The sequence below is a fragment of the Hemitrygon akajei genome, chromosome 6, assembly GCF_048418815.1.
Source record: "Hemitrygon akajei chromosome 6, sHemAka1.3, whole genome shotgun sequence".
NCBI lineage: Eukaryota > Metazoa > Chordata > Chondrichthyes > Myliobatiformes > Dasyatidae > Hemitrygon > Hemitrygon akajei.
In genome coordinates, this window is record NC_133129.1 from 122,525,581 (window position 1) to 122,543,719 (window position 18,139).

Below are 18,139 nucleotides of genomic sequence, written 5' to 3' on the forward strand. Positions count from 1 at the left end.
CAACTTGGTTAGTATAGACAAGTTGGACCAAAGATTCTCTTTTCCGTGCTGTATAACTCTGACTGTCTAACTTGTTAGGAAAATCATTTTGGCTATCAGAGATGCAGCATGATTCATTTTACTAGAAATCAGAAGAGAGGGAAGAAAACTTTGCTCTGTGTCTGTCAAGAGTTCTTCATTTAATTTTTCTATCATATAAAATGAAATTCCTTGTATCCGCGCTTCCACTATGCCAATCCAATTAACAGCTTCCTGAGATGCAATATGGAAAAATAAAGTGCCCTGCAACATAACTTTGTTGAAGAATTTAAGGTGATGTCTTCCATTGTGTATGCTTTGGACTATCTAGCAATTTTCATTAGTGGAGGAGCTGGTCACATCGTGATAGAACACAACCCTGTCTGACTCCTCGCTTTATTGGCTGATATTCACCAATCTCATTGTCTGTCCGTATGACTGCACCTTTGTTGCAGTAAAGATTCCTGATTATTCTTAGATCTTTTCCGTCGATATTAATATATTTAAGCATTTTCATGATGACTTGGTGTTTCACTGTGTCAAAGGCTTTTGTGTAGTCAATGAAACAGAAGTATAGGTCTTGTTGTATTTCTATTGACCTTTCGATAATATTCCTGAGAATATAAGTTGCGTTTGATGTTCCCTTGCCTTCGACAAAACCGCACTGTTCTTCACTGATCTCTGGTTTAATTTAGTTTCTTATTCTGAGCATGATGATTCTAAGTAGAATTTTTGTGAGATAGCTCATTAAACTACCGTAGATGTCGGATTATAAGCTGCTACTTTTTTCCCACATTTTGAACAGCTTTGAACACTGCGGCCTTTACTACGGTGTGGCTAATGCATGATTTTTTTTCATGCCACCAAAAACATTTTGCCTCGTAACAGTAGACCAATAAAATTGATGAGTAGTTCACAGAGGTCCAATGAAATTGTACGATAAATCAAGCGCACTTTCACAATTAAATTATTGTAAATCAGTCATTTGTATACTCACCCTCATCAACATGGAAAACACTCGAAGAAAAGCATTGTGCTGCCTTTATGGCAGTTATTTAGTTTATAATATTTTCGCTTAGTAATTCATTTGTTAGTTAAAGTTAGAAGTGTTTTAACTATATTTGTTTTCTGTACTACATCCCGGGATGCTATGACGTCACACCCGGTTTCGCCACGTCTTGTGGGAAATACCGGTTTGCGATAAATGGGAAGGCGGGGGGCGAGCGGCGGAGCCAAAACGCTGCTTTTAAGTTAAAGGCGATCAATAACTTTTCCTGGTAGGCTGCAGCATATATATTTTTTACCAGTCGTTAGGAGATATTGGAATGTTGTTCAGTAAAAAAGTATACGCAACGTATATTTAAAAGTAGCCGCGTTACAGGCACGGTTCGAAAAAAAGCATTTGCAATATGTATTTGTTTATGTTACCATATGGATTTAATTAAAAGTTAAAAAATCCTCACGTGTAATATCTTTCTGTGTAAATATCTCATATTACAACGTGGGACACCTGCGGCCGAAAATCCGGTACGGCCGAAAATCCGGTGCGGCCTAAAATCCGGTGCGGCTTGTACAAGTACAAAATTGATTTTATTTCTAAAATTAGAGCCAGCGGCTTTTAATCAGGTGCGCTCTGTAGTGCGAAATCTACGGTAATCGTTCTGTGTTGTCCACACTCTGCTGCACCTGGTTTCTTTGGCAGTGCAATGAATACTTTCTTTAAAAGATCTTCTGGTACTTTGTCACTGTTGTATATTCTATTCAATAAGACTGTTAATTTCTCTACACCAAAATATTCTAGAGCTTCATACAATTTAACCGGAATATTATCTGGTCCTGATGATTTCCCCTTTCGCATTTTCTTCATAGTATGTTCCACTTCTTCTGTCAGTATTGCTGGACCCTCGTTGTTGTTGCCAATCTCAAAGTTGTCCTCTCGGTCTTTGTTGTCGTATAGGTCTTTGATGTATTCTAACCATCTTTGCATTATTTTTCCTTTTTCCATAATTGTAGATCCATCTTTTGCTTTTATACATCTTGTTGCCCCGCTTTTCTCCCGATTTGTGACCTGTTTGATCTTGCCGTGCATACGTTTGCTATTGTTGGTCTTCTGCAATTGTTCTATTAACTGACATTTGTCCTTAAGCCACTTTTCATTTGTTTCCTTGCACTTGGTTGTTGTCTGTGCATGCAAGGATACATAGGCTTCCTAGTTTTCCTTACATTTTCTTCTTTGTTCCATAAGATCTAGAATTTCTTCTGTCATCCATTTCTTTTTAGCTTTTTTAGCAAAGAAGATCAGACTAGCAACCTGGAATGTAAGAACCTTTAACCAACCTAGTAAACTAGACAACATCAAACAGGAAATGGAAAGGTTAAAAATCAACATCTTGGGAATGTGCGAGATGAGATGGAAAGGAGCTGGTAAAACAAGCACAGAGAGCTATACCATCATTTACTCAGGAGGAGAAATACATGAAAAAGGTGCTGGAATTATGTTAGATGAAGAACATGCAATATCAATAAAAGGCTATTGGACAATATCAGATCGAATGTTACTTGTGAAACCACATGCAAAACCTTTTGACATTAACATAGTTCAAGTTTATGCCCCAACAGCAGACAGCAGTGAAGAAGACATCGAACGATTTTTTGACGAACTAGAAACAGCATTAAGACAATGTAAAAGCTCAGAAAATACCATTATTCAAGGTGACTTCAATGCAAAAGTAGGCAAGACTGGGAAAAGGACAATATTGGGCATTACAGCATAGGTGAGAGAAATGAGAGAGGTGAACGACTAGCTACATGGGTCACAGAAAAAGATTATATAATCGGTAATACCATCTTCAAGCAACACCTGAGAAAAGTATGGACATGGAAGAGCCCAGGGGATAACACAAGAAACCAGATTGATTACGTGCTTATAAGGAGAAGATATAGAAATGCTCTGAAATCATGCAAAACATATCCGGGTGCAGACTGCTGCAGTGATCACGTACCAATAATCAGTATGATGTACCTGAGACTCAGAAAGCTTAAAAGACCAAGAGTAGAGCCAAAGCTGAATTTGGGACTTTTGAGAAAAAACAGTGACATCAAAAATGAATTTCAAATAACGGTGAAGAACAAATTTGAGGCTTTACAAAACATCACTATTATAGAACAGTAATGAGAAAACCTCAGAGACAGCATAACACAAGCAGCACAAGAGGTGATTCCCACACAACAGAAAAAAAGCTAAGGATCACTGCTGTGAAATCAGTGATCCCTATGTTGGATGCTTTCTGCATTTCTGCATCTAGAACTTAGGTTTGTGCCTGCGGCACCATGAATGCTAAGTGTTTCTTCCCAGAAGGTCTAGCATGATTTTAACTGCTTCTGTGGCAGTACTACCAAGTTTTTGTGAAGGAAGATTTTTACTTAAAATTAAAACACAAAGTACTCTGCAGATGCTGTGGTCAAATCAACACGTACAGACAAGCTAAATGAACTCAGCAGGTCGGGCAGCACCCGTTGAAATGAGCAGTCAATGTTTCGAGCTGAGACCCTTCGTCAGGACTGAAGGAGGAGGGGGCAGGGGCCCTATAAAGAAGATGGAGGGAGGGGGGAAGGTGCTAGGTGAAAAACCAATCAGAGGAAAGATCAGGGGTGGGGGAAGGGGAAGCAGGGAGGGGATAGGCAGGAGAGATGAAGAAGGAATGTAAGGGGAAAGCACTATGGGTAGTAGAAGAAGGCAGAATCATGAGAGAAGTGATAGGCAGCTGGAAGAGGAGGCAGAGTGAAAGTGGGATGGAGGAAGGGAGGGGGGGGGGGGAATTACCAGAAGTTGGAGAATTCGATGATCATACCAAAGGGCTGGAGACTACCCAGACGGTATATGAGGTGTTGCTCCTCCAACCTGAGTTTGGCCTCATCATGGCAGTAGAGGAGGCCATGCATGGACATATCCGAATGGGAATGTGAAACAGAGTTGAAGTGGGTGGCAACCAGGAGATCCTGTCTGTTGTGGCGGACAGAGCGGAGGTGCTCGACGAAGCGGTCCCCCAATCTGCGTCGGGTCTCGCCGATGTAGAGGAGGCCACACCGGGAGCACCGGATACAACAGATGACCCCAACAGACTCACAAGTAAAGTGTTGCCTCACCTGGAAGGACTGTTTGGGGCCCTGAATGGTGGTAAGAGAGGAGGTGTAGGGACAGGTGTAGCACTTATGCTTGCACTTTCTTTATAGGGCCCCTGTCCCCTCCTTCTTCAGTCCTGACGAAGGGTCTCAGCTCGAAACGTTGACTGCTCATTTCAACGGATGCTGCCTGACCTGCTGAGTTCATCCAGCTTGTTTGTATGTGTTGATTTACTTAAAATTAAGTTTGAACATCCTAGCTGAAACTTCATAGGCAAATACTTTGTGTTACATTTTATAAAATCACTAGATTATTATGTGTAATCAAAAACATAAGAACAAAAGTGCTCTGAGGAAAATTGAAAGGTGTGCAATATCCTTGTTTAAGATTTTAGATGAAAATGGTACTTCCATACTTTGTCCCATTTTTCAGTTGTGAGGCAGTCTTGGATGAGTATTGGTGAAATTCTTTGAGCATTGGATTTGTGTAGGTTAGCTTCTAAAAATTTCGCTATTTTCCAGCAAAAGAAGAGGAAAAACAAAAGTTGTTAAAATGGAGCGCAGAACTAAAGCAAGAGCGAGAACAGTTGGAACAGAAAGTTAAACAGCTGAGCAACTCCATAACGGTGAGTAAATCAGCTCTGAAGATAAGAGCAGTTTGCCCTGGCATAAACCTGTAAACCATCATGCTAAGTTTCCTGAGATGTAACAGATGCTTTGTAGTTTGTTTTTCATGCTTAAGAAGCAGATTTTGGAGAAAAGAAATCACATCTTACGTTAGTCATAAGCGTTTTAAGCTGCAGTGCTTCAATCCATGAATCATTTTAGTGTCTAACCAAAAAAAATTCTATCCCCTACCCAGCAGGAATTGATTCAATACCTACTTTAAAATGAATGGAGAGATTGCAGCTTATGAATCAGACGCTCAGATTTTACTCCTTCCCATTGCTACTTACCAAACATTTAAGTTTAAAAGTTTAAGATTTGATGTCACATAGATGGCTACATATCAAGTGCTGGAAGATGGGATTAAGTTGGTAGCACTTCTTCAATTGTCATGGGCAAGATGGGCTGAAAGTCCACTGGAGTTAGAGAAACATAGAAAACCTACAGCACAATACAGGCCCTTCGGCCCACAAAGTTGTGCCAAACGTATCCCTACCTTAGAAATTACTAGGGTTACCCATAGCCCTCCATTTTTCTAAGCTCCATGTACCTATCCAAAAGTCTCTTAAAAGGCCCTATTGTATGCACCTCCACCACCGTTGCTGGCAGCCCATTCCACACACTTATCACTTTCTGCACAAAGAAACTTACCCCGACATCTCCTCTGTACCTACTCCCCAGCACCTTAAACCTATGTCCTCTTGTGGCAACCATTTCAGCTCTGGGAAAAAGCCTCTGACTATCCACATGATCAATACCTCTCATCATCTTATACACCTCTATCAGGTCACCTCTCATCCTCCGTCGCTCCAAGGAGAAAAGGCTGAGTTCACTCAACCTGTTTTCATAAGGCATGCTCCCCAATCCAGGCAAAATCCTTGTAAGTCTCCTCTGCACCCCTTCTATAGTTTCCACATCCTTCCTGTAGTGAGGCGACCAGAACTGAGTACAATACTCCAAGTGGGGTCTGACCAGGGTCCTACATAGCTGCAACATTACCCCTCGGCTCCTAAATTCAGTTCCACGATTGATGACGGCAAATACACCGTATGCCTTCTTGACCACAGAGTCAACCTGCGTAGCTGCTTTGAGCCTCTTATGGACTTATCATTACTATAGATTTATTACAGCCTTTGTACACCACAGTTCCTGTACCCTACCATAACTTCCCTGTCTCATTGGAACGTACCTATGCAGAATTCCATACAAATATCCCCTGAACATTTGCCATATTTCTTTCATACCTTTCCCTGAGAACATCTGTTCCCAATTTAAGCTTCTAAGTTCCTGCCTGTTAGCCTCATAATTCCCCTTACTCCAATTATACGCTTTTCCAACTTGTCTGTTCCTATCTCTCTCCAATGCTATTGTAAAGGAGATAGAATTATGATCACTATCTCCAAAATGCTCTCCCACTGAGAGATCTGACACCTGACCAGGTTCATTTCCCAATACCAGATCAAGTACAGCCTCTCCTCTTGTAGGCTTATCTACATATTGTGTCAAGAAACTATACTGAACACACCTAACAAATTCCGCCCCATCTAAACCCCTTGCTCTTGGGAAATGCCAATCGATATTTGGGAAATTAAAATCTCCCACCATGACAACTCTGTTATTATTACACCTTTCCAGGATCCCTTTCCCTATCCGCTCCTCGATATCCTTGTTACCTATAAAAAACACCCAGTAGAGTTATTGACCCCTTCTTGTTCCTAACTTCCACCTACAGAGACTCCGTAGACAATCCCTCCATGACTTCTACCTTTTCTGCAGCCGTGACACTCTCTCTGATCAACAGTGCCACGCCCCCACCTCTTTTGCCCCCCTCCCTGTCCTTTCTGAAACATCTAAAACCCGGCACTTGAAGTAACCGTTCCTGTCCCTGAGCCATCCAATTCTCTGTAATGGCCACCACATCATAGCTCTAAGTGCTGATCCACACTCTAAGCTCATCCGCTTTGTTCACAATACTCCTTGTGTTTAAATAAAGACATCTCAAACTGTCAGTCTGAGTGTGTCCCTTCTCTATTACCTGCCTATTCTCCCACACACACTGTCTCCAAGTTTTCTCTATTTGTGAGCCAACTGCCTCTTCCCCAGTCTCTTCAGTTCAGTTCCCACCCCCCCCCCCCCCGACAATTCTAGTTTAAACTCTCCCCAGTAGCCTTAGCAAACATCCCCACCAGGATATTGGTCCCCCGGGATTCAATTGCAACCCGTCCTTTTTGTACAGGTCACACCTGCCCCAAAAGGGGTCCCAATGATCCAGAAGTCTGATTCCCTGCCCCCTGTTCCAATCCCTCAGCCACATATTTATCGTCCACCTCATTCTATTCCTATATTGACTGTCACGTGGCACAGGCAGTAATCCGGAGATTACTACATTTGCGGTCCTGCTTCTCAACTTCCTTCCTTAACTCCCTGTAGTCTGATTTCAGGACCTCTTCCCTTTTCCTACCTATGTCATTGGTACCAATATGTACTATGACCTCTGGCTGTTCTCCCTCCCACTGCAGGATATCGTGGATGCAATCTGAAACATCCTGGACCCTGGCACCTGGGAGACAAACTACCATCCAAGTTTCTTTCTTGTGTCCACAGAATCGCCTGTCTGACGCCCTAACTATAGAGTCCCCTATCACTATTCACTTCCTCTTCCTTTCCCTTCCCTTCTGAGCCACAAGGCCGGACTCTGTGCCAGAGGCACAACCACTGTTGCTTCCCCCAGGTAGGCTGTCTCCCTCTCCCCAACAGTATTCAAACAGGAATACTTATTGTCAAGGGGTACAGCCACAGGGGTACTCTCTAGTACCTGACTCTTGCCCTTCCCTCTCCTGACTGTTACCCACTGTCTGTCTCCTGTGGCCCTGGTGTGACCACCTGCCTATAACTCCTTTCTATCACCTCCTCGCTCTCCTTGACTAGACGAAGGTCATCGAGCTGCATCTCCAGTTCCCTTACATGGTTTCTTAGGAGCTGCTGCTCAGCATACCAGGTGCAGATATGGCCGTCCTGGAGGCTGGAAGACTCCAGGACTCCCACATCTGACACCGAGCACAGAAAACCGGCCTCACACACATACTTCCTTTCCGCAATTAACACAAGTAAACCTACCTCGCCTTGTTACCATCTAAGCCCACTGAGCCAAAGCCCTATCACTCCACTACCTCTCACTCTGCTGCCCGCTGGATATGGCAGTCTTTTTAAACTTCTCCTGCTCTACTGGCTGACGTTGCGCCTGCGCAATCTTGCCTCTCTTACCCTAAGTAGTAAAGTGCCTTCGCTCCGGAAATCCTTAGCCGTTCCGTTCACAGCCTTCTTGCTCCGAATCTAAAACCGCTCAAGATTCCTTGCCTTTTTAAACTTTTCCCACTCTACTGGCTGACGTCATGCACCTGCGCAGTCTTGCCTCTCTTTTATTCCGAGTAGTAAAATGCCTTCGCTCCAGAAATCCTTAGCCATTCCACTCGCAGCCTTCTTGCTCTGAATCGTTATAAATTGTATATGATTCAATGAACCATTCTATGGTTTGTATAATTGATCAGATATATGCATAGTGCACATAATAATATGAAATTTCTGAGGAAATTTTGTCTTAGTTCTCTTAATGAAGTATGCATGCATTAACTAACTTTATTTTGTTTCTTATAACATGATTTGGAACAAAATAGTTTTCAGAATGATGAGATGTATATAATTGTATATAAATGTACTTTGAATGGACAAGTGCTCTGGGATTCTATTTTTAGGGCATGATTTATTTTTTTTCTTTTAACCAATCTTTCTTTCTTAAAAAAAAATGAGATAAAGATCCTACAACATTATTTTTCTAATTGTTTTACTGATTAAGTATAAATGTGACGATAAATATAAACCATGCAGAAAATAGACTTGCTTTCAGAATAGCACACCAAGCTTTCAAAGTGTACAGGAGAGCTTGGTCAGTAGTCTGTAAGATGAGAAAGGAACTGCAGGCTATAGTTTTAACCTCAGCAGCCGAGAAGTATGCAAGTACAATCAGAGACTACATCAGTAATTATTCAGATGGGTGTGTACAAGTCAACATAAGTCAGAATTTATTTCAGCAACTTGATTGAATTTTTCAGGGTAGCTGAAGATTTATGAGGCAATGTAAGTAATGTTCTCGAGTTTCAGAAGGCACTTGGTAAAGTGCAACTTGATTGGTTTGTTAGTCAATGGAATAAAATGGCCCGTGACAGCCTGGATATAATTTTGATTTGCAGTTAGGTAAGAGTCTTGATGAAGAACTGTTTCTTGGGCTGGGGAAGTTGCAGTGACTGTTTTCTAAAGGTCAGTTTAAGACTGCTGGCTTTCTTGAAGCATATTAATGACTTGGATGTTGGTGTATAAAGCACCATTCCAGAAGTTGCTGAGGAGTCATGAGTTGGAAATCAGTAAAGAACGGGGAGGATATTGGTAGACTTGATAATACAGATAGACTGACGGAATGGATGGACATACGACATTTAATGTATCCCTTCTTTACACTGCTGGTGCACTGTGGCTGCAATATGTGCAAGCTATAAAATGGCCTGTAGTTACTTGCCTAGGTTTCCCCAGCAATATATCCCACCAAGAAAGACAAGGGGATTAGGCTTATGGAAACACTATCACCCTGCAAGTTCCTCCCCGAGACATATCCATGCATGGAAGTTTTTTATCACTGGGTCCAAATCCTGGTATTCCTTATCCTTATGCAGATAACTTTAGCAGAAGAACTATAATAATTCAAGAATGTAGTTGCCACCTTCTTAAGAATAGTTAAGAATGGGCAATAAATACTGCCCTTGCCAATGGTAATTTATGTTAAAAAAAATTGTAGGCATCGTGTGTGCAAAGTGAAAAATAAAAGTACTTAAGAATGCTTTTGAACAGTCCAAGATGAAGATCAAAGTAATTATTATAACTAAGAAAATATATTATTATCCATGGACAAAGTCAGTTATGTTTAGTGACTTAATTAGATAAATTATACAATTCTAGCTTCTATTTCAGTCTGTATTTCCAGATATAGAAACATAGAAAACCTACAGCACAATACAGGCCCTTCAGCCCACAAAACTGTGCTGAACATGTCCTTACCTTAGAAATTACTTAGAGTTACCCAAAGCCCTCTATTTTTCTGAGCTCCATGTACCTGTCCAGGAGTCTCTTAAAAAACCCTATCGTATCCACCTCCACCACCGTCAACGGCAGCCCATTCCACGCACTCACCACTCTCTGCGTCAAAAAATTTACCCCTAACATCTCCTCTGTACCTACTTCCAAGCACCTTAAAGCTGTGTCCTCTTGTGCTAGCCATTTCAACCCTGAGAAAAAGCCTCTGACTATCCATTCGATCAATGTCTCTCTTTCTTTCTTTTTTCTATCTTTTTATTGATTTTTTTTTAAATGTGTGTATACAAACAGGAGGAGATAGGAGATATGTCAATAGCAGTACACACAGAAGGTAAAATAAACAATATCAGAATCACACATAGTGTTGATCTACAAAGTATAAATTTGATATAGAATGTATAATTCTCCTCTTCTCAGTTTATGAAGAAAGGAAGGACTATTAGAAATTTTTATATATTAAAAAAAGAGGAAAGAAACCCACTATTCTAAACGGGGGAAAAAAGGACTGGACAGTCCATCCTAAGAGAAAATCCAAGAGAAGAGAGGCTCTCTGATCAAATCCAAGGTTTTGAAAAAATAGCTGGAAGAGAATCAGTACAAAAATCAGATCATATGAAAATATTGAATAAAAGGTCGCCAGATTTCTTCAAATTTAAAGGATGTATCCAATATCTTGACTTCTTATTTTCTCTAGACTTAAACAGGACATGATAGAGAAAGCCAATAAAAGGCGGTAGGAGGGTTAGGGTCCTTCCATTTAAGTAAACTGGCTTAATAACCTAGCCAATAAGGTTGAAAAGGCTATCATCCGCTGAGCGGAAGCAGGAATATATCCTGCTTCTGATGGAATAATCCCAAAAATAGCTGTAAATAAGTTTGGTTGTAAATCCAGATCCAGCACTTTAGATAAGGTTTTAAAAACATCTTTCCAAAAATTCTCCAACTTTATGCAAGACCAAAACATGTGAGTTAAAGTGACCACCTGAGAATTACATCTATCACAAATCAGATTAATATTGTGAAAAATACAGACTAATTTACCCTTTGACATATGTGCCCGATACACTACCCTGAACTGTATCAAGGAATGACGGGCACAAATAGATGAAGTATTTACAATGCCTCTCATATGAGCAAGTTAAATGTTTGATTGACTTCATTAAGCCTCAACATTACCAAAATTTTGAGATACTGAATCATCTCAACAACAGTAATCTCAATCTCTGTATTTGCACTTCGCTGAGACAGCATCTAGTGAATCTGCATTAGATATGTTGTATTGCTGCCTTATCCTTTCTACAATAATGCACTATATTATTCTGACTAGTGTTATTAAAATTTTACCTTTTCTATCTCTGGCAATAAACTATGTAGCCCATGAGCTTTATGATTTTTTTGTTAGACGCTAACTGTGCCTTATGAGCTTGAACTTATGAGCCCCCAAATCACTTTATTCTTCCAAAGCACCAAGATCTTCCTACATTTAATTTAATATTGTTACTTGTGTTTCAACTGAAATAGGCAATTTCAGACTTATACCACTGAATTTCATTTGGTACTATGGGAGTGTTTGGTATAGACTAGCAAAAGGATAAATGTGGAGTCTCCCAAAGTGGGGAATTGGAAATTTAAAACTTACAGGGGAAATGGAATCAATATGCCTTTCAGTAAAATTGATGACTTTTTGCTGAGAGATTTTTCCTTTTTCTTTAGAAGTGTATGGAGACGAAGAACACATTGCTCGCTCGGCAGAAGGATATGCAATCCTCGCTGGAAAAAGTAAAACGACTAATACACCTGATCCAGGGTATACAGCTCACAAAAAATGACTCACCAACAGATGAGGCTGTCAACAACCCCACAGACTATATGAATGCTCCCACCGTTGAACCTTCACCAGTGAACTGTGACAGCAATTTAGAGACCAAGTAGCTGAGAGAAAGGGCTAGATACTGTAGAACTTACAAACCTTTCTGGGAACAAAATTGTGACAGGTTGTTCCTGACTTGCCAATTGAAGGGGGATTCTGTGCTGGATTTTGTTCTTATAGATCCACATTGGGAGCGCCAGCTTGGTAAGAACCAGCGTCAAGCCAAGTGAAATACCAGTGTGTGCCTGCTGCCACCAATTTGGGTTTTAGTTTGTCTACTCTTCAGGGAAATAGTTAGAAAACAATGGTCATGACTTAATGATCTGCCCTGATCATGGATTGCATTCATGATTCTCAAGTCCAGGACTGCTTGAGCAGAACAGCAGATATTTAATGCAATTCAATATGATGGGGAAACGTTGTGCAGAAAGCGGAAGTTGAAAGGCATGGGAATATGTTGGTTCCGGTCTTTGACTGAAGTAGCAAAGGCAGAATCAGAAGTACATCCAGAGACAGGTACATTGCGTAATGGGCACAGCACAGAGTACAATGATATTACTATTTTGTTTTAAATATGAAAAAAAACAAATGGAGGTTTATTATTTGGAAGGTATATGGTGGCACCAAAACCATGCATGGCTTTTGATGAAGAGTGTTTCTTTTTAACTTTATTTTAAAATGTCATGTGGTTGTTCATTGTACAAGTAGTTATTTCAGTGTCTTGGGCACTGGAAAGACACAAGGCAGGCAGACTGAATTTGTCCTGAGATTTTGGGGGAGTTCAAGGTTTGGGAAATATTCAGGTCTTCCTAGTGTTAAACAAATTAGATATGAAAATTGTTGAGTGCTTTTGTTTCCTAATGATGTGATTTATAGAAAACAAAGTGTTAGAAGTTGAGCAGATTCTGTATATATATATAAAAATGCAAATATATATTATATATATATACATCACACACACACACACACACACACACACACACACACACACACACACACACACACACACACACACACACACACACACACACACACACACACACGCCCCACACACACACGCCCCACACACACACGCCCCACACATAAACACCCCTCACACTTTCTCTGACTCTCTGTACGTGTAAAAAAAACATCTGCTATTGTCTGAACTGCCAAAAGCTATATTGAACCTGCAGGGAATGATCTTCAGTTTACTGGGGAATATACTGGAACAGTTTTACAGTTCTTACTATTTCCAACTTCATGAAAAGTGGATTGAACAGGTAATGAGATCAGTTAAGTATAATGGTCGTAGGTCTTCAGTTAATGTAAAGAAAAAGGAGTAAGTCTGTTGTTTGTTGTGCAAGTACAGCCAGAATGGAAATTTATATTTGCATTAATATTTAATGTTGGTTGTACTTAATTTAACATATCAGAGTGTGCTTGCCTTTACTTTTGGCACAGTGAAAAATTCAGCCATTTATACTTATATTTGTAATTACTAACCAAACAACATGGCAGATGGAAGAAGGAATTTCTTCTGAACTAGCTATGTGAAGAATTGAATTTTCCTGATTGCTGCCTACCCACTCTGACAATGGTGCATGTACAGAACATTTTTTTTCTGGGAAGAAGGGGAGGGAGGAGTTTTCTTCAAAGATAGTGATTTTCTGTCATTACTTCGTATTGGTCTTTTACAAAGTTTTTAAACCCAATTCTGAACATTAGTCATATTAAAGATATTTTTTCATTGAATTGATACTCATTGCAATTTATAAAAATAACAGATAAACATGAAGAAAATCTATCTCAAAGCCAAAAGATTTTTTTCTGATTTGGTTTGCAACCAAATATTCATTGGTGAAAGCTGAATAGTAATTTAAATAAAAAAAATGTGGTTGCAGAAGCATTTCTGGATGTATCCCAAAATCTTTATTTCTTTATTCTTTACAGTATCTCCTAACATCAGTGCTTCCCTCAACAATCCTGCATGAAAATAGATACTTATTCTTCCTTTTCTTCTCAGTCAGGACAAACCTGTCAGTAAATGTCTCTGTTGCCTTTATTAGGACATTCTGTTCTGCCGATTATAATGCCTATTTGAGAATAAGCTGAAAAATGATATTTAAATTAATAATATGAAAAATTATAAATATTTCAAAATAACCTTGTATACATAATGTCATTTGGTAACTGCAGTGAGTCAATTATGAAGCCACCAATGTTCATAATCGTTCTTAATTGACCTTGGTTCAGTTTCAAAGAGACTGTCATGATTTTTTGCTTGGTGGGAATGGAGATGTTATCAAAGTATATTACTTGCCTTCCTTTACTACAGTCTGTCCTGGTCATATTTAGCCCTTAACTTAACATTTACTACCATTTCTTATTGGTACACTATTTGTCACATGCAGCAATTAATGGCTGTTTGTGAGTTAAAAGCTATAAATTGTTATGCTTTGCTAACATACAAAAACTTATGTTTCAGTTCACATTGCCTTTGGAAAACACTTGAGTTCATGACTTTTGAAGTCATTGTCATTTCTTTGTGTTCCATTGTTCATCACTGTCGTAAATAAATTTCACAATGTCACCTAGAGTATCTTCTAAAGTCTCCTGCATGACTTGTCTGGTAAAACCAACATTGACAAGTCTGATCAGATATGAGTTTGCTGATTGGTGCTTGGAAAGGTGCACGTCAATATTTGGCACACTAAGATTGGGAGAGAAAATCAAGTGAAATTTCTAATTTCCTGGAGACTTCATTTAAAAAGTACTAAGTTCTGGATATTTGAAATATATGAACTCTTGGATAGTAATATCTTCTATATTCACCTTCTGCCAGCTTGGATAACTGAATTTTTAATGACATTGTATAGCAAAACACAAAGGGCAAAATTGGCAAAGTAAACTATTAATATTCAGGTCAAAAATAAAACTGGAATAAAGAGAATCCTTTTCCAGCATTCTCTTTATTCCATAACCTTAACCTTTTTCATAAGAATAATAATTTTGCATTGAGAATATGATAATTGTGAATATATGGTATTTGCTGCTAATACATTTTTTGTCTCATCACAAACTGTAATTTCCTTTGGTGAACCTGCACTCATGATATTTAAGCTTGAACTAACAGCATCAACTTGTATTAATATGAGATAATTAATCAGTTAAAAACAATCTTCCTCTCCTATTCCCAACTTCCCAAAATCCCATCCCTTTTCTCATATCGTTATTGAATAAGATGTATCAATTTATACAGTACATTTCTGGTCACTATTGAAGACATAGTGATAGCCATGCCAAAATATTTTCATGAGGCTAAATTATTAGATTTTGTTCTTCAAATTTACAAAATCGAGGGTTTTTTTAAAAAAAAAAGATACTGAATAGTTCATTGCTAGAAGTCTATGGGAAATTCTTGCAGTTATTAAGCAAGCAATTTAACTAAGATCCAAGAAAATCTTACATAAGATCAGGGAGTTTTCAGGTAAACTTTTAATACTGAGCATCAATCCTCAGTCAACTATAGCGTTTAAGAATTACATCAGAATGAATTTGCAGCATTGAATATGTCCTTGTGCAGATGTGAAACAAACTGAAGTAGCACCCAATGCATGCTGAAGACTTAAATTATTGTATGGTCATGTATTTTGAATGGTTGTTTGCCAGATTCAAATTTGCCAAGTCAACTGGTCAGATGTATAATCAACAGAGGACACAGGGATCGCCCACAAGTATTGTAGAAAACTGCAAAATTTACATTCAATTTACATAAGCATTTAGCACATTGGGTTTGTATCCATGCAGAAAGGGTTAATGCTTGGGTCTTAGGACATTTTGTCAGAACCCTTTTAATTTTATAGTAGAGACACAATAGAATCCTCAACAGTAAGTGAAATGGAAGAAATAAATACTGTTGGAATGGATGTCATTGAGCTTGTATAATAAATTTGAGATGAGTCTGCCACCTGAAGTGATGAAAATCGAACACAAAATCAGAGATGGTCCACTTGGTAAATAATGGTTGGAAATTGAAAGCAAATTTAATGAAAATCACAGGGAGAGAACAGGATGCAGCACCAGAAAACCATGTGGGTTCCCATAGCAACATATTATTTAGAGGATGTGAGTTGGGTTAAAAGCAAAGTTATTCACTGTAAAAAGAGGTCATAAGGAAAAGAAATCATTAGCTGTAGCAAGAAAAATATTAACCCATTCTCCATAGATAAATATTTCCAACATTTTCTGCTTTTATTTAAAATTTCTAGCATATATTTTGCTATTAATCAGCAAATGTAAATATTTCCAATGTTTTCTGGTTTTATTTAAAATTTCTAGCATATATTTTACTATTAACAACTTTAAGTGTATAGTTTAAGACAACTTAAACATTCATTCACATTCCTTTCATATCTAATTTAAGCCCTTGTCTCTGTATAATAGTTTGATGGAATGGGGGAAATGTTCTTGAATAAGGTTAATCAGCATAGTTACAGCTGCAAATAATTTGCTAGTGTTCACATGTGTTGTGGTCATGAACTCCCCAAGAAAGTATGTTGTCATTTAACAGAGATGTTGCCTTTACTAGAATGTGGTGTTTAAAACTTTAGAAATTCAATGGTCAATGAATTTTGTTCTAGAGCATTAGTGATTACGTATTTAATGAAGATGAAGGTTGTTTCCACATTCTCAGATGATTTCATAGTATACCATTTCTGCCTACAGGTGACCATGATGCATCTCTGAAATGCAGTAATCTTTTGTAACAAACTTGCATTATTTTTGAATTAAACAAAGTTGAGAATGTGTTCAAATTATACAGCATGAGTTGCCTTTCAACAAGTAACAAATAACTTGTGCAGTAACTAAGTAATGCTCAGGTATCCTTTTGATATTGGCATGTACACAGTATTTTGAATGTGAGACAACCAAATGTTCTTCCAGCAATCATCCACTATGAGGTTTAATGGCTTCTTGTGGACAGTAAGCCATCTACATATAATGAGTTTCTTTGGCACTTATGTTCTCAGGAACCAGGGCCACCTGACTTGGACCAGATTCCTTGAATAGAATCTTAACTTAAAAACTTAACAAACATTTTACACCTGGGGGAGCTAATCTGTGATAAGTCCAGGCTTTGGTATATTTTACACACAGCTGAACCACCACCACCACCCCCCAAATAATACTGTACATGCATTTGTTCATTTTTCCAAAGTGTCTATTGTGTGATTATATCCATCTCATAGAAACATAGAAAACATACAGCACAATACAGGCCCTTTGGCCCACAAAGCTGTGCCGAACATGTCCCTACCTTAGAACTACCTAGGCTTTACCCATAGCCCTCTATTTTTCTAAGCTCCATGTACCTGTCCAGGAGTCTTTTAAAAGACCTTATCATTTCCACTTCCACCACCACCGCACTCCACCACTCTCTGCATAAAAAACTTATCCCTGACATCTCCTCTGTACCTACTTCCAAGCACCTTAAAACTATGCCCTCTCTGCTAGCCAATTCAGCCCTGGAGAAAAGCATCTGACTATCCACACAATCAATACCTCTCATTACCTTGTACACCTCTATCAAGTCACCTCTCGAGAAAAGGCCAAGTTCACTCAACCTATTCTCATAAGGCATGCTCCCCAATCCAGGCAACATCCTTGTAAATCTCCTCTGCACCCTTTCTATGGTTTCCACGTCCTTCCTATAGTGAGGCGACCAGAATTGAGCACAGTACTCCAAATGGGGTCTGACCAGGGTCCTACGTAGCTGCAACATTACCTCTCAGCTCTTAAACTCAATCCCACGATTGATGAAGGCCAGTGCACCGTATGCCTTCTTAACCACATGTCTCAAATGATTGATAGGTAAAATCTCATGAGCTGTAGCAAACAAAGTATGGTGGTCTACAACATTTGACTGTAGTTCCCTATAGTTATAGAAATATATTAACTTCACATGAGTTTTTACTACTAGATGATACAAAACCATGTGCACCATTTTGAGATCTATACTATGTGCACCTATACTATACCAGATTTAGACATGTTTACCATGGTATCCCAGCACACCCATGTGCCATTGGACAAGGCTTTAGGTATGAGATTGGTTTTGGTGCCCATCCCTTCATTCATCACTTAAAATTTATATGCAATGTAGACCACTGGGTACTGATTGGTTTGTGTTGATGCTCATTTTCTAAGCTAGCACCCTCCCAGTTCAACAAATATCTTAATATTTTCTACTAGTGCAGTCTCCTCAAAACACTTTGCCAACCTTGCCTTGAATGTATCAGTGTTTTTAAGTTAATTTCTCCATGAGGTTGCAAGTTCCAC

The 18,139-nt window shown here is 39.0% G+C and overlaps 1 protein-coding gene across 6 annotated transcripts in view; it reads left to right on the top strand.

The window, feature by feature from the left end:
- phf21aa (PHD finger protein 21Aa) overlaps positions 1–16,617 on the top strand; it is a 395,003-nt gene extending 378,386 nt beyond the window's left edge. For all 6 annotated transcript variants that reach the window (XM_073049161.1, XM_073049163.1, XM_073049159.1 and 3 more), the window contains 2 exons: positions 4,663–4,766; positions 11,662–16,617. In XM_073049161.1, coding sequence (XP_072905262.1) covers positions 4,663–4,766; positions 11,662–11,880 — 323 coding nt within the window. In that variant the 3' untranslated portion in view covers positions 11,881–16,617. The remainder of the gene's footprint in view (positions 1–4,662; positions 4,767–11,661) is intronic.
- Positions 16,618–18,139: the final 1,522 nt, after the last annotated feature.